At 39.9% G+C, this 24,277-nt stretch overlaps 1 protein-coding gene across 6 annotated transcripts in view; it reads right to left on the minus strand.

Moving 5' to 3' along the window:
• The window catches only part of BCAS3 (BCAS3 microtubule associated cell migration factor), a 575,284-nt gene that overhangs the window by 471,368 nt on the left and 79,639 nt on the right, over positions 1 to 24,277 (minus strand). For all 6 annotated transcript variants that reach the window (XM_024757571.1, XM_024757569.1, XM_024757570.1 and 3 more), the window contains exon 7: positions 19,321 to 19,393. In XM_024757571.1, coding sequence (XP_024613339.1) covers positions 19,321 to 19,393 — 73 coding nt within the window. The remainder of the gene's footprint in view (positions 1 to 19,320; positions 19,394 to 24,277) is intronic.

A 24,277-nucleotide genomic window follows, 5' to 3' on the forward strand; every position in this document is an offset into this window, starting at 1 on the left:
ATAGGATGTTTAGCATCATCCTTGACTCTGCCACAACACTAGCACCTCCCAGTCCCCAGATGTGACATCCAAAAATGTCGCCAGGCACTGCCGAGTGTCTCCTGGGGGTCAAAACCACCTCTCTCATCTCCCTCTCAGCTAAAAGCCACTGCCGCCTTGGATTACTACTGAATTCCCACATACTATGAGAGCAGCTGAAATACAGCAGGTACCCATAAATAATACTGGTAGCTATAAACATTTCTTGAAAGAATATAAAATTCTTTCTTACAACAAAAGGGAGAAAAACATTAAAATAAAGCATTTTTTGAGATAGTAGCATAGGTAACCTATAGCAAACATTTTAAAATCATACACACAGGTATGATTTACCCAGTAGCAAACGAGGATTCCTTACATCTCACAGAGGTGTACAGTAATTAATTTCCTATCAATTAATTAACATACTCTTTGACTATAACATATTTAAGTCTTAGCTAAAGCAAATTACCTTTCTCAACTCCCAATACTTTTTTTTTTTTTTCCTCTATGCGGGCCTCTCACGGCTGCGGCCTCTCCTGTTGCGGAGCACAGGCTCCGGACACGCAGGCCCAGCGGCCATGGCTCACGGGCCCAGCCGCTTCGCGGCATGTGGGATCTTCCCTGACTGGGGCACGAATCCGCGTCCCCTGCATCAGCAGGAGGACTCTCAACCACTGCGCCACCAGGGAAGCCCTCCCAATACTTTAGATTCAAGAAAATCATCAAGTAACACAACTAGTGAGATTTAGCAAGATATTTATTCTGGCTAAATACCCTACAGCTACATCATGAAAATATTTCCCCCCCAAAATTGTGGAATAATACATGATTTGGAAACTGATGTGGTTCTTCATAATGAATTCCCTAATTTTCATCATCAATTTTGTCTTTGGGATAGGAAGAACATAACAGTGATCTCTTCTCAAGGCTTATTCACTGTGTACATGCCCTGTTGCACCAGCAGTAGAATAAGCATGCCTGTACGGAATTCCACAAAGTCAGAATCTATACAGACGTTCTTGCCCTTTTGGTTTTCTTTAATTTGCAAATCTTGTAATCTAAGCCTGAAGTTGACTGAACCAACATTTAAACCAGTATAGCAGTATCAGCCAAAAACTCAGTCTGTTTTCTATTTATATGTCAAGACTGCATCCTTTTGGTGGCTGAAAAAAATTGTTGTTTTGAAATGATTACACAGAAAACTGCAACCCCTTTAGCTGTTTTCTGAACTGGTTCTAGAGGGAAAATGTTTCTTTTAAAGGGCCTTTAGTTTAAGATACAGAGCAGAAGAAAAAACAACTTTGAATTAAAGACTGCCACCTTTTGTTTCTGTTTTTAAATTTTATTTATTTACTTATTTATTTACTGGCTGTGTTGGGTCTTTGTTGCTGTGCGCGGGCTTTCTCTACTTGGGGCAAGTGGGGAATACTCTTCGTTGCAGTGTGCGGGCTTCTCATTGCGGTGGCTTCTCTTATTGCAGAGCACGGGCTCTAGGTGGGCGGGCTTCAGTAGCTGTGGCTCGCAGACTCTATAGAGCGTAGGCTCAGTAGTTGTGGCGCACGGGCTTAGGTGCTCCGCGGCACGTGGGATCTTCCCGGACCAGGGCTCGAACCTGTGTCCCCTGAATTGGCAGGCGGATTCTTAACCACTGCGCCACCAGGGAAGCCCCTACCTTTTGTTTTTAGCTATATAATATAAAGTCATATTAAACTACATGACAGCAAAGTATCTCCCCTCAAAAAAGATCTCAATGATACTGAGAGAGACTTATTACGTAGAAATGTGCTTTTATGGAGCGCTGGGAGGGGCAGCAGGGGTGTATTATAAAGGGGCATGAGAAAACTATTGTGCGTGGTGGACATGCTCATTATCTTGACTGGAACGATGGTCTCATGGATGTGCACATACGTCAAAATTTATCATACTGTACACTTGAAATATGTGCCATTTGTCATGTTTCAATTATACCTCAATAAAGATATAAATAAATATAACATGGGCTTTCTTGGGGAATATAAACAAATTACCATTTTCCAATGAAAGTAAAGGGCTCCAATTCATCAGAGACACTATAAATACAGCACTAGGCTAGGGCATGAAGTCAGACAAACCTGTAGTGCGGATACTGGATAAACTGGGCATAGCCACACTCTTCCAAGAGTCATACAGGCAACACTTCAATTTACCTATACATTTACAGATAAATATATATTATATATATATAGTTCTTCATACATATATATACACGAAAAGAAATTCCTAGTAAAGAGTGTTCCCTGGATACCCTTCGTATCTTTCTGACCAAATAATATGAGGTGCACCTAATATGGGTTTGACATTGTACTAAATATCTGAAAATATTGTCATATTCAATCCTCACTAGGAGCTAGCACAAAGCTGTGTATGAGCACCACATTACAAATAAGGAAACTGAGCCTGAGAATTGTTGAATAATTTCACTCTAGTAATTCATATCTAGGTCTGTGTGACCCCCAAATCTCTGTTCCTTCCAGGGTTCTATACTTCTATCCATGGATTCAGGAGTGTCAATGAACACTACAGAGTACCTACCTTAGGCTAAATGCATACAGAAAGGAAATCAGAGAACCCAAAATGAAAACCAGATCCATTAAATGTAAATATCACTATAGGTAGAGTTTCTTTTAGATTAACACAACAGGCCTCTTGCCTTCCAAGATGGCCCACACTCTGTCTATGGAGCGTGTATCTCCCTGAATAAACCTTCTTTCACTTTACTACGTCTTGCTCTTGAATTCTTGCCTGCACAAAGCCAAGAACCCACACTTGGCGGCCATCCCAGGGACTCGGACATGACTTGGGATGTGACCGTCCTCTTGCGCCCCCTCTCTCTTTCCTGCAACATCTTTTCTGGCACCCAATGCGGGGCCTCAAAGGCCATAATCTCGATCCGCCTATTGGGCTATGGCTCCCCTCTGAAGGGTGGCTGGGACTTATCCTGAGCCATGTAGATTCGAGTAGTCCGTTAAGTGGCAGCTGACGTCGCCTGCAGGATCTGGCAGAGACCAGTTCTCTGGCCGCGAAGAAGCGCACTGAGGCCAAGGTTTTTCCCCCTCAGTCTTTCTCATTCTCCTATTGCTCTATCTCTTTGGACTTGAAAAGATCCACCCAGACGACCACCGAACATCCAAATTAAGACTGTGCGGCAAGTAACTGACAACTTGGTTGGGTCTAAAGAACTCCTGCCAGGGGCCTTATCTGGTGGTGCAGTGGTTGAGAATCTGCTTGCCAATGCAGGGGACAGGGGTTCGAGCCCTGGTCTGGGAGGATCCCACATGCCGCGGAGCAACTAGGCCCGTGAGCCACAACTACTGAGCCTGCGCGTCTGGAACCTGTGCTCCGCAACGAGAGGCTGCGATAGTGAGAGGCCCGCGCACCGCGATGAAGAGTGGCCCCTGCTTGCCACAACTAGAGAAAGCCCTCGCAGAGAAACGAAGACCCAGCACAGCCAAAAATAAAAATAATAAAATAAATTAGATTAACACAACAAAAGCTGCCACTGAAGGCCCACCATCATCCAGAATATCATAATGTCAAAATTTCTTTTTAATAAAGGCCTCCTTCTTCAACTATACATTACAGACTACTATTCTCTGGCAATCTTTGCTTTGTCAGATTTTTAGGAATTCCTGTAAAATTTCCTGGCTAATAGCAAAGGATTGATGAATCTATAGATCTGTACACGTAATAACAAATCATGATAGTTTTCCACAAAGAGGTAATATGAGTCCAAATGTATACCCCTAGCCAAAAGCAAGGTGAGAGCAACATAGTCCAAAAGAAAGACAAAATGAGCTACACGTGTAATTTTTAATTTTCTAGTAGCCACGTTAGTAGCCACGTTAAAATATATTAATTTTAATATATTTAACTTAATATATCCACAATATCAGCATTCCATTGGCACCAGCCATGTTTCAAGTGTTTAATAGCCAAATCTGCTTAAACAGTACATGAAGAGAATTTCTAGCCAACTTAGGTGTACAGATCCTAAGGAAAAGTGATAACACATATAACACATCCCAAGAAAAGAGACATCATCATTCTCCCAGGTCATTGTAATGATGGGATTTCAATACTTACTTTCTGAATAAAGGTCCAAAAATTGATGTGGATTCATTCCCTAAGAACCTCTATTAAAATCAGGTAGAACCATACAACAAGAATTAGATGTACCTCTTGGAAAACACACCTCTTTGCAACGTGGCCACAGGAAACACAAGCAGTAGTTAAATGGCGGGAGAGATGGTCCCGTTTTAATAAAATCTGTGGCTAATTTCTGTTCTCAACAAGTTTTGAATCAGACAGTATAGGAAGCAAACCTTTCACAAGTGCTTTTTTCTTCTTTGCTTACCAGCATTCTCTGACACAAAATCTTAAAAAGCTGAACAAGAAATTCTTAGATATGGTGGCAGCACATGATGGCCTATTTTAAGCTTTAAGTTCTTTCCATTTATAACTAATGTTTTAAAATATGTATATTAACGGAATATGTATTAAATGGGATAGTATACATAATAAGGTAGCACCAATATTCACCATTAAATTAAAATATGCCATAATATATTAGTAAGAGGTAAAAACAAGCAAGGTGCAGATAAGAACAATGCAACTCAAACATCTTTACAAATGTGTTTGTGCGTGTATATAAGGCCACCTAACTCTGAATCTCCAAATGTCTTTGAAAAACACCACCTATCGACAAGAAAAGCAAATGAAATCACACTACATCGTAACTATGAGAGGGATGAGAGAGAAAAGCCAAGAACTTTAAATAACATTTACGGGGCGGGGCGGGGGCGCCACGAGGGCCGCAGGGATCATGATTCAAAACTGGCAAAGCCTTCTCTGCTGGCTGGCAGCAAAGCGGAGATTACTTGGAAAACAAGGAGAGAATGCAATAGTCCTACTAGTGGTGGGGCATAGATAAAATCACCTAAGATTTACACCCAGAAGCAAGTGGGTCTCACCCTGAGTAGGGAAATGCTACAAACAGGTCTAAGATCAGTTGGCTCAAAGCCTTGGCTACTAATGAATCAAAAGTAGGAGGATGAGGGTGTGTGCAGGACCAGAGATGCTTGTCAGAGGGAAAGCATCTGAGAGGAATCACATCAGACATTGGATGTATCTGTGGGAACTTAGCAGTGAAGGAAAAATAGAAGAAATGAGCTGAAAGTAAGGGTATTACAAGAAAACCAGAGGAAGGACTGAAGCCATTGCACCAAGATGCCACTTATTAAAGAAACCCACTTCCCTATACCTACAGAAAAAGACGCACTCCCACTAGGAAACCAGGTAAAGACCCAAATCCCTCCAACCACAACCCTTAACCTCTATAAAAATGATTATTAACACTGCCCCAGAAAAGTCATACTGAGTATATCATGAAGGAAAAGAAAAGTAATAGCAACATTCACACAAAACTACCAGAAGAAAAACCAGAATTTCATCTTAATGAAAATATTCCCCCCAAGCCCCACAAAATAGAAAACTATAACCCAAATATGCAAGCCTCACTTAGTGACTTTAATTTGTTCCTGAAAGCTCTGCCACTAAATGAAAAGGCATTAAGTGGAAAATCATTTCCATTACTTTTAATGGGAAAAACTGGAATGAGTTCTACCTCAATCCATATCTTTACAGAGAGAGAAAAATATATTAGTTGAATATGAAAGTGTGTTTACATGAGAAACACTAATTTGAAAATATAGATTTTCAAATCTATATTTAATTAAAATTTATATTTTAATTTAAAAATAATGGAAGTTTATCACACTAGTCAAAGTAGAAAGACTTTATTATAAGTGGCTGTTGATAAAGAAGGGTGCCAGAGGGTCTTTTCTTTCTTTATTTTTTAACATCTTTATTGGAGTATAACTGCTTTACAATGGTGTGTTAGTTTCTGCGGTATAACGAAGTGAATCAGCTATACGTGTACATATATCTCCATATCCCCTCCCTCTTGTGTCCCCCTCCCACCCTCCCTAACCACATCTTCTTTATCCATTCATCTGTCAATGGGCACTTAGGTTGCTTCCATGTCCTGGCTATTGTAAATAGTGCTGCAATGAACATTCTGGTACATGACCCTTTTTGAATTATGGCTTTCTCAGCATATATGCCCAGTAGTGGGATTGCTGGGTCGTATTGTAGTTCTATTTTTAGTTATTTAACGAACCTCCATACTGTTCTCCATACTGAGAAGGTCTTTTCTTGAAAGGCGAATCTACTTTCAGGTGATCTACTTTCAGATGGATATTCAATATCAGAATCTGACATGTTTGACAGGAAGTATCTTTTCCTTGACACTATAACTCTAAAGTTTTTAACAGACAATCTGATCTAGCCATAAAAGAAGGATCTTTTAAAGGAGGCAAGAATATACAAGGGAGAAAAGACAGCCTCTTCAATAAGTGGTGCTGGGAAAACTGGACAGCTACATGTAAAAGAATGAAATTAGAACACTCCCTAACACCATACACAAAAATAAACTCAAAATGGATTAAAGACCTAAATGTAATGCCAGACACTATAAAATTCTTAAAGGAAAACATAGGCAAAACACCCTATGACATAAATCACATCAAGATCCTTTTTGACCCACCTCCTAGAGAAATGGAAATAAAAACAAAAATAAACAAATGGGACCTAATGAAACCTAGAAGCTTTTGCACAGCAAAGGAAGCCACAAACAAGATGAAAAGACAACCCTCAGAATGGGAGAAAATATTTGCCAACAAAGCAACTGACAAAGGATTAATCTCCAAAATTTAAAGTAGCTCATGCAGCTCAATATCAAAAAAACAAACAACCCAGAAGCAAGAGGGAAGAGATATGGAAACATATGTATATGTATAACTGATTCACTTTGTTATAAAGCAGAAACTAACACACCATTGTAAAGCAATTATACTCCAATAAAGATAGACATTTCTCCAAAGAAGATAGACAGATTGCCAACAAACACATGAAAAGATGCTCAACATCACTAATCATTAGAGAAATGCAGATCAAAACTACAATGAGATATCACCTCACACCAGTTAGAATGGCCATCATCAAAAAATCCACAAACAATAAATGCTGGAGAGAGTGTGGAGAAAAGGGTACCCTCTGGTACTGCACTGCTGGTGGGAATGTAAATTGGTACAGCCACTATGGAGAACAGTATGGAGGTTCCTTAAAAAACTAAAAATAGAACTACCATATGACCCAGCAATCCCACTACTGGGCATGTACCCTGAGAAAACCATAATTCAAAAAGAGTCATGTACCACAATGTTCCTTGCAGCACTATTTACAATAGCAGGACATGGAAGCAACCTAAGCGTCCATCGACAAATGAATGGATAAAGAAGATGTGGCACATATATACAATGGAATATTACTCAGCCATAAAAAGAAATGAAACTGAGTTATTTGTAGTGAGGTGGATGGACCTAGAGTTTGTCATGTCATACAGAGCGTAGTAAGTCAGAAAGAGAAAAACAAATACCGTATGCTAACACATATATATGGAATCTAAAAAAAAAAAATGGTTCTGATGAACCTAGGGGCAGGACAGGAATAAAGACACAGACGTAGAGAATGGACTTGAGGACATGCGGATAGGGAAGGGTAAGCTGGAACGAAGTGAGGGAGTAGCATGGACATATATACACTACCAAAAGTAAAACAGATAGCTAGTGGGACGCAGCTGCATAGCACAGGGAGATGAGGTCCGTGCTTTGCGGCCACCTAGAGGGCTGGGATAGGGAGGATAGGAGGGAGGGAGACACAAGAGGGAGAGGATATGGGGATATATGTATACGTTTGGCTGATTCACTTTGTTTACAACAGAAACTAACACACCATTGCAAAGCAATTATACTCCAATAAAGATGTTAAAAAAATGCTTTGTGGCTTCGTACACAAAATCTGTATATGCAAAAATAAATGGAGCACCTTGTCCACAAACAAAAGAAAAAAAAAAAGAAGAAGAAGGATCTTTGAAAAAAAGTCCAAGGTGGAAGACTGGCGGCTGCCTCATAGTTTGATAATGTTAATCCACCATTGGTTTCATTCTCCATTTAATGTATTATATACATTTATTTTTAAGTTTCTCAAAAAACATGACTCCTTCTCACAACACAATGCAATTTTCTAGAACATACAACCAGTTCAGTGGAGTGAGCTAATTCTAAAGAAAATATACTTTTTAAATTCTATGTCCATTTTCAATCCTCTTTATAAGACCATCTTTTGCTTAATTATTAAAGCTTTTTTCCTTTGCTTCCCTTGTACCTGCACCATCTCCTCACCAATTTTTCAACCTTTTGGAGACTCATAAAGCTCTTGCTCTCAAAACACACATTAAAAGTTATAGCAGAAGGCTTCCCTGGTGGCACAGTGGTTAAGAATCCGCCTGCCTATGCAAGGGACACGGGTTCAAGACCCGGTCCGGGAAGATCCCACATGCCACGGAGCAAGTAAGCCCATGCTCCACTACTACTGAGCCTGTGCTCTAGAGCCCGCGAGCCGCAACTACTGAGCCCACGTGCCACAACTACTGAAGCCCACACGCCTAGAGCCCAAGCTCCACAACAAGAGAAGCCACAGTAATGAGAAGCCCATGCACTGCAATGAAGAGTAGCCCCCGCTCGCCGCAACCAGAGAAAGCCCGCGTGCAGCAACAAAGACCCAATGCAGACAAAAAAATTTTTTTAAGTTGTAGCAGAGAAAAACTGATTGGGACAAAATGAAAACTAAAATCAAGAATTCTCCAAAAGGGACTTCCCTGGCAGTCCAGTGGTTAAGACTCCACGCTTCCGCTGCAGGGGGCATGGGTTCGATCCCAGGTCGGAGAACTAGGATCCTGAATGCCGTGCAGCGTGGTACGGCCAAAAATAAATAAATAAAATAAAAAAGAATGCTCCAAAACACATGGAAGTAGTGACCATAAACAACAGACTACAGTCATTAGGTGCTACTACATCATCCTCACTAGGTACACAAAGGAAGAGATAATATGGTTCATGCATCTAATGCTGTATGCCAAACCACTAGAAATCATACTGGCTTAGGACAAGAACCTATTTCTCAGGAAAGAAGAGTTAATTGAATTGAGGGTTGAGAATAACAAAAAATGGGGGACGTACAAATAGAAACCATAATGAGAATCCATTACATATTTATTAGAATGGTTAAAATTTAAAAGGCTGATATAGTCAAGGGCTGGTGAGGAAGTAGAGGAATTAGAAACCTCCTATATTGATGGTAGGAATGTAAAATGGGACAACCACTTTGAAAAACATACATCTAACATGTGATTCAGTCATTCTACTTGTATATATTTGACCAAGAGAAAAGAAAGCATATGTCTATACAAAGACTTGAACATTAGGTTCAAAGCAGCATAACTGTAAAAGCCAAAACCTAGAAACAACCAAAATACCCATCAACAGGTGAATAGATAACCAAATTATGGTACACTCATATAGTACGATACTACTCAGCAATAAAGGTGAATGAGCTAATGAGAAATGCAACGACATGAATGAATCTCAAAATAAATATGCTTCGTAAGAGAAGCCAGACCAAAAAAAGTACATACTATATGATTCCACTTACATAAAACTCCGGAAAATGCAAATTAATCTACAATGACCAAAACCAGATCAGTAGTTATTTGAAGAAAAGGAGTTGGGAGGGAAAAATTATAAGGAGACATGAGGAACCTTTGGGGGTGATAGTTATATTCATTATCTTGTTTGTGGCAATGGCTTCATAGGTGTATACATATGCCAAACATATAAAACTGTACACTTTTAGGGGCTTCCCTGGTGGCGCAGTGGTTAAGAATCCACCTGCCAATGCAGGTGACACAGGTTCGAGCCCTGGTCTGGGAAGATCCCACATGCTGCAGAGCAACTAAGCCCATGGGCCACAACTACTGAGCCTGTGCTCTAGAGCCTACGAGCCACAACTACTGAAGCGTGCATGCCTAGAGCCCGTGCTCCGCAGCGAGAGAAGCCACTGCAATGAGAAGCCCACGCACAGCAACAAAGCGTAGTCCCTGCTCGCCGCAACTAAAGAAAGCCTGCACACAGCAACGAAGACCCAACGCAGCCAAAAATAAATAAATAAATAAATTTATTTTTTAAAAAAGAACATAGTTTATTGCATATCAATTACACCTCGTAAAGCTGTTAAAAGTGTATACAAACACATCAGAGTCTGCTAAAATTTATGATTCTGAATGAGGAGTGACATCAGTAGTATTAATAAAGGAAGTGGTATTAATAAAATTGACAGCACTTAGTCATTCGTGTTACAATACAACATACAAAGTATATTTTGAACACAGAGTTCACTAGCTCAGTTGAATACAGAAAACCAGGAGGGACCAGATTTGTCATGGCTCAGTTTGACCATGTGCTTAGGCAACAAGAAATGTTATAGCTTATTTCCACCTGGTCTTTGTCCATTTTGTTCTTACCGCTCTCACTTAACAGTCTCAACTCCTTCTTATACCCCCATTCCATCAAGGCTCCTTGGCCTTCTTTTTAAGGTAAAATTCCATATTTACTAGTAATTTTAATATTAACATTCCTTTTTAAATTTTAATCAGGACTACTGCTGTGATTACACCATTGTATAAACTTTCTCCATATCTGTTTTCCCCATAACCTCAGTTTTAGGGTGCAATTTTGCAGAATATAATAAACATGCTGCCCCTGTAAATACTCTGCTTTCAAGGCACCCAGCTCCCTGCCTTGGGAGGCTGGCACATATCAAACGGATTGCATCCATAGGTTCCCTGAACCTTCAGAACCTCCAGCTTCTGGCTGGGCTCAGCCTGAGAGAGTCATCTGGAGAAATGACAGTAAGGCGGGGACACCCCTGGCTGCTCTGCTGTCAGGTTATTGCAGATGGACTGAATCTCTCCACCAGAGGCCACAGCTCCTGTCAGGTGAACATTTTGATAGGGCTCTCATTGGAGATTCTGCTAATGGCTCTCACCCCTTGCTTAGAAATGGTAAAGGGTCTCAGCTCCTATTCACTTTAAACTCTCCTCAAATTACCCAATTTGAGTATATCTTCTATTTCTAGCTAGGACCCTAACAGGACAGGTTTTCAGGAATACAAATATTACGTTAATAGCAAGAAAAAAAATAGTAGTTCTTCAAAAAATTAAAGCAGGATTCCTTTGGTTTAGTCACCTACATATAACCATTTTGGTGGGCCATTTGAAATTTGTACCAATTTCAGGCTCACAAGGAAATATACAACAATGTCTATAAAAACAGTCTTACAACACACCACTAACTGGTGTCCATAGTTTAGATACTATATTTTTAAATAAATACATTAAAAAACAACTTTTACCTGTTACAGTAATGTCATCTTATTTCCTTAAGGTTTTATTACATCCATAATCAGATAAACAGGGTGTGCTCTATCATGCTCTGAGGGCTCTGGTGGTTCTAAGACAATACTAAAGTCAAGAGGTCCATGAACAATCCACGATATTGGATACCCCACTATCCTGACCCATCTCATTAAAAACCTCTGTGCCAGGGTGGCAGCTTCCAGCATAAATGGTATATCAAAGATGTAAAAGTCCAGTCTTTGAAAGCAGTAAAGAGAGTCACAAGGCCATGCAGAGAGCTAGAAGAAAACGCAGAACACCCACAGAAATGTAAAAGACCAGTGAGATGAACAAGTGAAAGACTGGGTACTTGAAGGAAGGCCAAGGAACTACTCAAAAAGCTCACGTGTTAGAGCACCAAAGACTGGAAGAATGGCATAAACCTCTTTTTTGTATCTGCACAAGTAATGCCAGCCCAAACTGTGATTCCATCAGACCTCACAACACAACAGGATGAAAATCAGTTAAAACAAGGGCATCGTATGTAACGGCTCTGTGACATTTAATGACAAGAAGAAATGTCAGATACTTAGTATCCCAAGCAACCTCCCTTCTAGTTCTATTTAATATAACCCTTATTTATTTTAGACACAAGTTGAAATAAACTCTCTTCAGCAACACTTCAGGACAGTGAAACTGTGCTTAACCTCCACCTAAATAACTGCTGCTTTAGATCAGTGTCTACCAAACACCAGCCCTAAGAATGTCTCTATGTGTATAACTGAGTCACTGTGCTGTACAGCAGAGAATGGCACAACACTGTACATCAACTATACTTCAAGAAAATTAAATAAATAAATAAATAAATAAATGAAAACCAGTCCCACAGAATTCTGTCAATCCAAAATGACCTTTTTTAGCAATTGGTAACAAACTGCAAAACTATTAATACTGTGAACTAACTGTATCATATTTAATGAACAGTCCTTAATTTTGAAATTAAGTCTTCATTCCTATGCAGCTATTAAAATTAATTAGCTTTTTTCAAGGTAAATTTAAGATGTCTTTGGTTGCCAAAATCTTAATCTCTCTGATTATTAAAATTCAATCTTGGAAATACGGCCATAGAGTGCTTATTTAACAAGAGATAAGGGATTCCTAACAAATTGAAATAAAGAAATTTTCTCACACTTTCATTTTATTTTATTTTAATATTTATTTATTTATTTGGCTGCGTCAGGTCGTAGTTGTGGCATGCGGGATCTTCGTTGCCACGTGTGGGATCTTCGTTGCCATGTGTGGGATGTTCGTTGCAGCATGCAGGATCTTTTCCGTTGCAGTGTGCAGAATCTTTAGTTGAGGCATGCAAACTCTTAGTTGCGGCATGTGGGATCTAGTTCCCTGACCAGGAATTGAACCTAGGCCCCCTGCATTGGGAGTCTTAGCCACTGGACCACCAGGGAAGTCCCTCTCACTCTTTTAATTGAAGCATAGTTGACTTTCAATATTCGTTTCAGGTGTACAACACAGTGGTTCAATACTTTTATAGATTATACACCATACAAAGTTATTATAAAATCTGGACTTTATTCTGTGTTGTATATTACATCCCTGTATCTTATTTATTTTACAACTGGCAGTTTGTACCTCTTAATCCCCTTCACCTATTTCACCTCTTCTCCCACACTGCTCCCCTCTGGTAATCACTGGTTTGTTCTCTGTAAGTCTGTTTCTGAGGGAAATTTTCTCACTCTCACGAGAATTTCCCACCACCAAATGGATATATGATGTGAGTCTCTGGATAAGACTTCCTTTATCTGTAGCATATATCTTACGTGGTTTCAAGGTTCTTTCCACTGCCAGTATTCTATGATTCTCTCTATGTAAAGATCACACCTTCACTCCAATAACGTGATGATATTATATTGGATTAAACATTCTTCAAGGTCTGCAGCCAGCTGTTGAATAACGTTACTCTTTTGCAATTATTCATAATACCCAACAAAATCCTAACCACAAAAAACTGCATTACTGGAACAGTTTAGCATGTAATACACAATGAGCTTTCATTTCCTAAGAAAGTGTATATTCCTTAGTATACTGTCCATACTTCTCCTCCCTCCCTCAAATTATTACACAAGGCACTGACTTAATCCCTGGATCAGTAGCACAATAAACATTATGTCCCACCAAGCACTTAAATGGCTTATCTGGAATGATTATGAAACAGTGTATCTGTCTCTCTCTCTCCCCTTCTCCCTCTCCCTCTCTCTTTCTCTCTACATAGACACATACACACAAAAAAAGACTAGAATATAAAAATAAATGGCATTTTAATGACTGTCATGAATGCAGTAACAGCCAGTATTAAAAATTGTGGGCTAAGTGTAATGTGTGTATACCTAAAGGATAAAAAATGAGGAAGGGCTGTGATTATTTCCATAGTAATTCCCCCCCTTTCTTTGAAAAGTTATTATAAATTTAATATAAATATGAAAATTTATACATCAAAAGGAAATTTTCCTGAACTTTCCTAAGAAGAACTAAGTGGCATTAATTGTGAGTATAAGCAACTGACAGTGTCCAAAGCACCTTGTGCTCAATAAAGCATTTGCCACGGAAATGAACAGCAACAGACATGTCTTGTACGTCTCCAAAGGGTGAAGGGGGTCCTAAAATTTTGTTCACCACAGGCTCTGAAGAAGACATCAACACCCACGTTCAGGAGATGTGGTTCCTCAGATTAAGACATTTTCTCAACCATAAAAAAGTGTTACTAAGCAAGCTTACTAAAATTCATTTAGCAAAAAATAAATATTTTTGAGAGCCTGCTAGTTAGAAGGCACTGTGCTTAAAACCAAGGAGGACTTCCCTGGTGGCACAGTGGTTAAGAATTAGCCTGCCAATGCAGGGGACACAGGTTCGAACCCAGGAAGATCCCACATGCTGCGAAGCAACCAAGCCGTGTGCCACAACTACTGAGCCTGCGCTCTAGAGCCCATGAGCCACAACTACTGAGCCTGCACACCACTACTGAAGCCCACGTGACCTAGAGCCGTGGAGCCACAACTACTCAAGCCCACACACCATGGGGCCCATGTGCCGCAACTACTGAAGCTTGCGCTCCTAGAGCCTGTGTTCCACAACAAGAGAGGCCACTGCAATGAGAAGTCTGCCCACCACAACGAAGAGTAGCCCCTGCTCACCACAGCTAGAGAAAGCCCATGCAGCAACAAAGACCCAATGCAGCCAAAAGAAAAAAGCAAACAAACAAAAACAACAAAACAAAAACAACAAGAAGAAAATATCTTTGCATTTATTTATCAATAACCATTCTTTTTTTTTATAAGACTTTTTTTTTTAAGATGTTGGTAGGAGTTTATTAATTAATTAATTTATTTTTGCTGTGTTGGGTCTTCGTTTCTGTGCGAGGGCATTCTCTAGTTGTGGCAAGTGGGGGCCACTCTTCATCGCAGTGCGCGGGCCTCTTACTATCGCGGCCTCTTGTTGTGTAGCACAGGCTCCAGATGCGCAGGCTCAGTAGTTGTGGCTCACGGGCCTAGTTGCTCCGCGGCATGTGGGATCCTCCCAGACCAGGGCTTGAACCCGTGTCCCCTGCATTAGCAGGCAGATTCTCAACCATTGCGCCACCAGGGAAGCCCAATAACCATTCTTAAAACAACCCAGCAAATGATACAGACATATAGCAGTCTCTTTCCAGAATGATTCTCCTACTAGAAATAAATTAATGAGCAGAAATGGGACAGGGGAAATGAGTGCCTACAATAGACTTTTTTGAAATAGGTAAATGCTATTTTTTTTAATAAATTTATTTTTGGCTGTGTTGGGTCTTCGTTGCTGTTCACGGGCTTTCTTTAGTTGCCGAGAGCTGGGGCCACTCTTCGTTGCAGTGCATGGGCTTCAGTAGTTGTGGCACATGGGCCCAGAAGTTGTGGCACATGGGCCCAGAAGTTGTGGCTCGTGGGCTCTAGAGCACAGGCTCAGCAGTTGTGGTGCACGGGCTTAGTTGCTCCACGGCATGTGGCATCTTCCCAGACCAGGGCTCGAACCCATGTCCCCTGCCTTGGCAGGCAGATTCCCAACCACTACGCCACCAGGGAAGCCCAGCAAATGCTATTTTTTTTTGGGGGGGGGTTGCTGCATTGGGCCTTCATTGCTGCCCATGGGCTTTCTCTAGTTGTGGCGAGCGGGGGCTACTTTTCGTTGTGGTGTGCAGGCTTCTCATTGCGGTGGCTTCTCTTGTTGTGGAGCACGGGCTCTAGGCACGCGGGCTCAGCAGTTGTGGCTCGCAGGCTCTAGAGTGCAGGTTCAGTAGTTTCAGCACAGGGGCCTAGCTGCTCCGTGGCATGAGGGAATCTTCCCAGACCAGGGCTCAAACCCGTGTCCCCTGCATTGGCAGGCGGATTCTTGACCACTGCGCCACCAGGGAAGTTCCGCAAATGCTATTTTAATCAGAACTATATTCATCGCCCCTGTGGTCATTAATGTGTCAACTTGGCTAGGCCACAATAACCAGATTTGGTCAAATATTATTCTAGATGTTTCTCTGAAGGTATTTTTTATATAAGACTAACATTTCAATCAGCAGTTTGAGTAACGCAGATTATGCTTCATAATGTGAGTGGGACTCATCCAATCAGTTCAAAGTTCTAATAAAATTTTAAAACATTGACTTCCTTGGAGGAAGAGGGAATTCTGTCTTTGGATTGAAATTGTAACTCTTCCCTCAGTCTCCAGATTTTGGATCTGCAGCCCTCACAATCATGTGAGACAATTTCTTAAAATCAATCCCCCACTCCCTCCCTCCCCACACACATACATCTCACATCCCACTGGTTCTGATTCTCCGGAGAACCCTGACTAATATAACCTGCATACCATCATGGTCATCCCTCAATAAATCATCTCATCACCTACTATATACAACCCTTCCTTTCGTGTCTTGTTTTTTGATAAAGTGATACCTCAATAAATGAATCCTGTAAAAATAAAAACAATCTCCTTAATCATACAGTTAAGCAGCGTTGCTAAGGAATGGAAAATCTTTCAAAACCTGCAAACCAAACTCAGTAGGTAGCTGAGCACCTTCCGTAAACACATCTTTTTGTGGGGCTTCAACAGGACTGGGCGCGCCTGAATTACAGGGACCTGAACACCAGGAAGAGCGAAATCAACAAGGTTTTCTTTCACCACAAGTGTTTCCCCTCTTCTGCTTGGTTCCCATTCCCTTTCAGCTCACTTGTCAACACACCAGTTCCCTGATACTTGTGCTGACTTGAATATGGTGTTGCGTTCTTCCAGAGAGTTTATTTCACCTTTTTTCTCTTCAACTCCAGAATTTCCATTTGGTTTTTCTACAATTTCTAATTTCTTATTGAGATTCTCTATTTGTTCAGTCACTGTTATCATACTTCCCTATCATTCCAGAAACGGTTCATTTAGTTCTTAGAACATATGTAGAATAACGGCTTTAAAGGCCCTGTCTACAAATTTTAACATTGGAAACAATCAGGAACACGTTCTATCACCTACTTTTCTCAGTATATCACACTTTCCTACTTCTTGGTATGTATCATAATTTTATGCTGAAAACTAGACATGTTATATAAAATAGTATAAGAATTCTGGAAATCTCTCTTCCTCCACAATGTGCAGTTACTAATGCCTCTGCTGAGTTTTAGTTTTCTTTAATTCTTGTTTTCATTTTAAAGCCTGCTTGCCCCTGTGTCTAAGTAGCTTAGTGATTTAGCCAAAGATTCGACAGAGAATTTGCTCAAATACCCTAAGTCAATAAAGGTTGTCATCCTTTCCAAAAGGATCTATGTGTGGGTAGAGGAACACGTTCAACAGGCAGACATTTTCAAGTCTTCCAGATTTTAGCTTTCCCTGGATGCTTTCATGGCTCCTCTGCCCCTACATGAAGCCTCAGCTAACCATGACTTTGGGTTAAAAGAGCCATGGGCCTGCACAACTCTCATGACCCCAAGACCATAACTTCCAGGGGCAATGCTGCTGGGCATCATCATGACATTGCATACCCTGGAAAATCAAGCAAGTTGGAAGGGGAAAGGGTGGAGTGTGATGGGAGCAGCTTCCAGGCATGAATGTGACAGATTGCCACTGTTATGGCTTAATATTTACCGGTTTCTCAAACATAAACACTTTCCACATTGTTGGAAGCCTTTGGTTGAGTTCTAGAGCACCGAAATGGTTGTTATTACCTGTTTTGCAGATGGACTTCATTCTAAGTCACAAACCTCCATCTTTCCTAAGTATATTTATACCAGTGTCTGTTCCCCTTTTATAGCTTTATAACGTACTTTGGAAGTCCTTAGTCTTCTTCATGTACTGCCAAACTTTCTTATTCCTTTAGATCCAGCATAAGCTGTGCCTTCCTCATGAGGCCATCTCCCATTAATCCATGCACACTGATCTCTACCTTCTTTGAATTCCTATTACACATCATTATATCAGAATCATTTTCTGTGTGCTATGTTTTTGTTTTCAGCAACATCCTTAAGTCTTTGGGACACGGAATTCGGTTTTCATGCTTTGTATCCTCATCCCATACCTGGCAGAGTGATGAACACAAAGTAAATTTTTGCCCACTTCAACCCAAAAATTTACACCGGAAGGAAACTGCCTTGTAATGCATGTATGTAGCCCAACCATTTCCCCAGAAAGCAACGATTAAGATTCCAAGACCTAATCATGTAACACCACTAGCACATTCTTCCCTTCTGCACTGCATCCATGACCTAGAGTGTATACTATCAGCTGAAAGTACAAAGCAGGGACTACTGGTTGCCAAGCCTAATATTCATTTTGATCCTCTACCTTACTAACAAAACCATAATCATATCCCTGCTTACCTTGTAGCTAGGAGTTCAAGTGGAGGAGAGGCACTAACTGAAAAGACAGTAGCCTTCTTGAGATCATTAGGGGAAGGGGTCAGATCCTAAAAGATGTCAAAACTAGAAATGGAAAGAACCTAGGTCATTAATGACATATCACAGAAACACTTCACTAGCCCTGGACTGCCTACCCAGTAACTTTCAATTACATGGTTTGTATAGGCCATTGCAATTTTACCAGCGGTTGAATTGGAATTACATAGTGAAAAGGTCATGACAAACCTGGTAACTAAATCACCGTAAGCCATTAAGAAGCACATATTCTCATTTACTATATAGAGAAAGTAGGGGAAAATCTGACTTCCTGAGTAATAACCATTAATCATCTTTGTCCATAGTCCTCTCATGGTCACAAATGTAATCAGCATGGAATTAAGAGAATGCTTGCTTGGGTTTGAATCCACAGCTCCACTGTGTGAATTCAGCGCCTGAGTGTTTCTAAACTGCAAAATGGGACTAAGAACAGTATCTATTTCATAGTATTGCTGAAAGAAATGAAAGAGAAAATTCATGGAATGCCTTTAGAACAGTGTCAGGCACATGCTAGCTACAACAACAGTAAATGTTAATGGTGGTGGTGGTGATGATGACGATGATGATGATGATGACGACGACGACGACGACCTAATAGTAAGTTCTAATCCACTGTAGAAGGCCACTATAAATACTAAATAAACACATAAACTGAAACACATTTTTCTTAACGATGCTAATCTTTTATTTCAAGACTGAAGTCTGAGGTACTGCTGGCTTGCTTTCATGTTTTGCTATCACCCTACATTTGAGAAAACAGTGAGCAGAAAAATCCCAAGGACTGAGTGACAAAAACCCTAAATATGCTTTTATTTCCTTTCCCATCTGTCTTGTAAGAGCATACTCTTATGGTAAACAAAGATTTGAAGACATCAAAGTTCCCCCTCTGAAATAATACAAAATTTTAATAGTGGTTCAAAGAAATTTTTTTTAATTCCTTACCCAGAAGATCCAGTGCTCTTACAAACACCAAGGAGGGGCCTTTTTTCAGCAAAGTTGTCACACTTTTGAGCACCTGATAAGGAACATGAAATAAAATGTAAAATAAAACTTTGAGAAGTATTCTTGTATATTTCCCATTATTTTCATTCTCTCAAAACATTTACAGCTAAAGAGATAGCAAAACATTCATTTAAATTGATATATTTATACAGTTGACTGAACAAAAACTAGAAGAGCTATAAATAAACTTATAACTATTTTCAAAATTGAACCAACATTTAAAAACCTTTTTTTAAAATTAGCAACGTCAATCTTATACACATTCACCATGAAATCAGAAAACCACCCCCAATTCCACCAACTAATTACCTAAGAGTTGTATAACCTTGATTTCAAAACTAAATAAAGGAAGGTCACAACAGAAACTTTAAAAACTTCAAAATTTCAGGCCATTCTCAACACACAACAATGCAAAATCCTGAGAAAAGACTAGTAAAATGAATAGCAATGTATTAGAAAAAAAATTAAATCAGTCAGTCTGTGAAGAAAGACTGAAAGACATTGTCAACCAGAGAGCTCCAAGAAACAGCACAACCAAAGCACCCTCAATAAAGTTAGAGGTTGGCAAACACATACACATTGCTTGCAATCAGTTTTTTAGTTTGCTGCTTACAAACAGGTACAAGCACCTGGAAAAGTGGTTAACTCTGTACAGGAAGAAAGTATCAAAAATTTTGAAACTAGCATTAATAATTTTTAAAATATGAGAAGATATTTCAGGCATGAAGCAATATAAGAATGCAATGAAAAACTGACGCTTAGAAAATAAAAGAGCTCTGGGAAGTTAAAAACAAGGTAGATATTATTTAAAAACTCAACATAAGCATCAGAGAAAGTTTCCTAGAGAACACAGCAAAAACACCGGAAAAAAAAAAAAGAAAAACAGCATTAATTTATACACACACACAAACACATACACAAGAGAAATGTTAAAGGACAGCCTCAAAGTTCCAGTACGTAGGTAGGAATTCCAAAAAGAGAGAAAAGAGAAAGACAGGAGGAAAGAATCCATGAAATGTTTCAAATTTTTTCACAGAACAAACAAGGACAAACAAGAATTTTGCAAGAACGAGGTAAGGACTCCACTCTCACCACTGCTATTCAGCATAGTACTGGAAGTTCTAGACAAGGCAACGAAGCAGAAGAGAAAGGGGGAAAAAGTCATACAGATAAGAAAGGAAGAAATAAAACTCCCTATTTTCAGATAACATGATTGATACATTGAAAATCCCAAGGAATCAACAACAGCAAAAACTTCTAGAGCTAGTGAGTTAGCTCAGCAAGGTCACCAGAGTCAAGATCAACATACAAAATATCAACCGTATTTCTATATACCAGCAACAAGCACACAGAATTCCAGAATTCCAGATTAAAAATACAATACCATTAATAACTTCTCAAAAGAACATTAAATACTCAGGTATAAATCTAAAATATATATACAGGACTTAGAGACTGAAAACTACAAAATGCTGATGCAGGAAATTAAAGACAATCTAAGTAAACGGATATATAAAGTTGACAGGAGATACACAGATTAATGGAACAGAACACAATCCAGAAACAGACCCAAACAAATATGGTCAACTGATTTTTGAAAGAGGTGTAAAGGCAATTAAGTGGAATAAGACCGTTTAACCATTTCAACAAATGGTCCTGAGGCAGCTGCATAACCATAGGAAAAGAATAAAACTGGAAATAAAACACCTTACCTAAAATTAACTCAACATGGATCAGAGATTAAAATGTAAGACTATATAACTTCTAGAAGAAGACAAAAGAAAATCGTAGGACCTAGGGTTTGGTGAAGAGGTCTCAGACATGACACAGAAAATATGATCCATGAGACCGAAAAAAGCAATGAGTTGGCTATAATTAAAATTAAAAACAAGCTACACATTGGAAAAAATACTTGCAAAAACACATATTTGACAAAGGACCCATCTAGAATATATGAAATAATCTCAACATACTCAAAACTAAAAAACAAAAATCCAACTTTAAATGGGCAAAAGACATGAGATATTTCACTGAAAATAAGATATGGAAAGCAGATATGCAAATGAAAAGATTTTCAACAACATTAGCTACCAGGGAAATGTAAAAAGCAAAGGCTGACAAAAATGCAGAGAACTTAGTTCTTTCACACATTCCTGGTGGAAATATGAAATAGTACAGCCCCTTTAGAAAAGAGTGTGGCAGTTTCTTTAAAAGAGCAGAAACAAAAAACCTAAACATACACTTACCATATATCCCAGCAATCATACTACTGGGCATTTATCCCAGAAAAATAAAAACTACACCCACACAAACTTGTACACAAATTTCATAGTAGATTTATTTTAAACAGCAAAATAAGTGAAATCATCCCTGATGTCCTGCAGCAGATGAATTTTACCTCCACACCATGAAATATTAATCAGTAGTAAGAAGGAACTAACTATTGATACACTAAACAACTTGGATACGCCTCAACAAACCTGTGCTAAGTGAAAAAGCAATACTGTGTAAATCCACTTACGTAATACTCTTGAAATGACAAAATTAGTACAGAGATGGAAAACAGACTGATAAATTCCCAAAGGTTAGGGATGGTGGACGGAGATGTGTCAGGGAGATTACTGTAGTGATGAAATAGATCTGTATCTTGATTATGGTAGCGGTTACATGAATGTACACATGTGATAAAATGACATGGAACTATGTGCACACATCCCACCAATGTCATCAGTTTCCTGGTTTTTATATTGTATATAAGATGTAACCAGCTGGGCAGAGGGTGCACAACACCTGTCTGTAGTATTTTTGCAACTTTCTGGTAAATATGTAATATCTCAGAAGGCAGGTTATTTTTAAATGGAAGGTAGAATAAAGAGGATAAATATTTTCTTTTAATATTATGTAATTTATGCTCTTTAAAAAGGTACATATGTCAAGAGTGAGACGAAAAGCCACAGACTTGGAGAAATACTTGCAAAAGACACATCTGATAAAGGAGTGTTATCCCAAATACAACAAAGTACTTTTAAAACTAAACAGTAAGAATACGAACAGCCCAATTTAAAACTGAGAAAAAGATCTGAACAGACACTTAACCAAAGTAAATATACAGATGGCCAATAAGCATATGAAAAGATGCTCCACATCACAGGTCATCAGGGAAATTCAAATCAAAACAACAATAAGATACCACTCCACACATACTAGATCAGCCAAAATGTAAAAACAACAACACCGGATGCTGACAAGGATGCAGACCAACAAGAACTCTCAATCATCGCTAGAGGGAATGCAAAACGGTACAGCCACATCGTAAGACAGTGTGGCAGTTTCTTACTAAACTAAACATGCTCTTACTACAAGATCCAGCAATCATGCTCTTTGGTATTTACCCAAAGGAGTTGAAAACTCTGTTTACACAAAAACCTGCACATGGACATTTCTATCAGCTTTGTTCCCAGTTGCCAAAACTTGGAAGCAATCAAGATGCACTTCAGTAGATGAGTGGATAAATAAACTGTGGTACCTCCAGACAAGGGAATATGACTCAGGACTAAAATGAAATGAGCTATCAAGCCATGAAAATACATGGCAGAAACTTAAATGGCTCTGGAAAAGGCAAAAGACAGTAAAAATACTGAGACAGTAAAAAGATGAGTGGTGGGCTTCCCTGGTGGCGCAGTGGTTGAGAGTCCGCCTGCCGATGCAGGGGACACGGGTTCATGCCCCAGTCCGGGAAGATCCCACATGCCGCAGAGCGGCTGGGCCCGTGAGCCATGGCCGCTGAGCCTGCGCGTCCGGAGCCTGTGCTCCGCAACGGAAGAGGCCACAACAATGAGAGGCCCGCGTACTGAAAAAAAAAAAAAAAAAAGATGAGTGGTCTTCAGAGGTTAAGAAGGAGGGAGGCATGAGTAAGTAGAGCACAGAGGATGCTTAGGGTAGGAAAACTATTCTGTTCAGACACTACAATGGTGGATACATGTCCTTATGCATTTGTCAAAACCTACTGAATGTACAACACCAATAGGGAACCCTAATGAGAATTATGGACTTTGGGTGATAATGATGTCAGTGTGGGTACCTCTGTGGTGCAGGGTATGAATAGTGGGGGAAGTTGTGAGATGTGAGGGGTCAGGAGATATACAGCAACTCTGTACTTTCTGCTCAGTTCTGGTATCTAAAAAATGCTCTTAGGGCATCCCTGGTGGCACAGGGGTTGAGAGTCCGCCTGTCAATGCAGGGGACATGGGTTCGTGCCCCAGTCCAGGAAGATCCCACATGCCGCGGAGTGGCTGGGCCCATGGGCCATGGCCGCTGAGCCTGTGCTCCGCAACGGGAGAGGCCGCAACAGTGAGACTCCCGCGTACCGCAAAAAAAAAAAAAAAATGCTCTTAAAATATTAATTTTAAAAAGATGTAGCAAGCTCTTGAACACCCATGTTCACTAAAGAATCATTCACAATAGCAAAAGGTGGCAGCAACACAAATGTCCATCAAATGATGACTGGATAAAGAAAATGTATATATTAAAAAGGAAATCCTGTCACATGCTACACACAGATGAATCTTGAGGACATTATGCTAAATGAAATACACTAGTCATGAAAAGACAAATACTCTATTATTCCACTTGTATGGGGAATCTAAAGTAGTCCAATTCCTAGAAACAGAAAGAAAAATGTGATTACCAGGGACTAGTGATGGAGAGAGAAATGGAGAGCTGGTGTTCAAATGGGTACAAAGTTCCTTGAATGCACTTAACACTGCCAAGCGGTACAATTAAAAGTTTGCCGGGAATTCCCTGGCAGTCCAATGGTTAGGGCTCTGTGCTTCCACTTCATGGGACCACGGGACACGGGTTCAATCCCTGGTCAGGGAACTAAGATCTCGCATGCTGC

Source organism: Neophocaena asiaeorientalis, unplaced genomic scaffold (genome assembly GCF_003031525.2).
Source record: "Neophocaena asiaeorientalis asiaeorientalis breed wild unplaced genomic scaffold, Neophocaena_asiaeorientalis_V1.1 scaffold327, whole genome shotgun sequence".
Taxonomy (NCBI): Eukaryota; Metazoa; Chordata; class Mammalia; order Artiodactyla; family Phocoenidae; genus Neophocaena; species Neophocaena asiaeorientalis.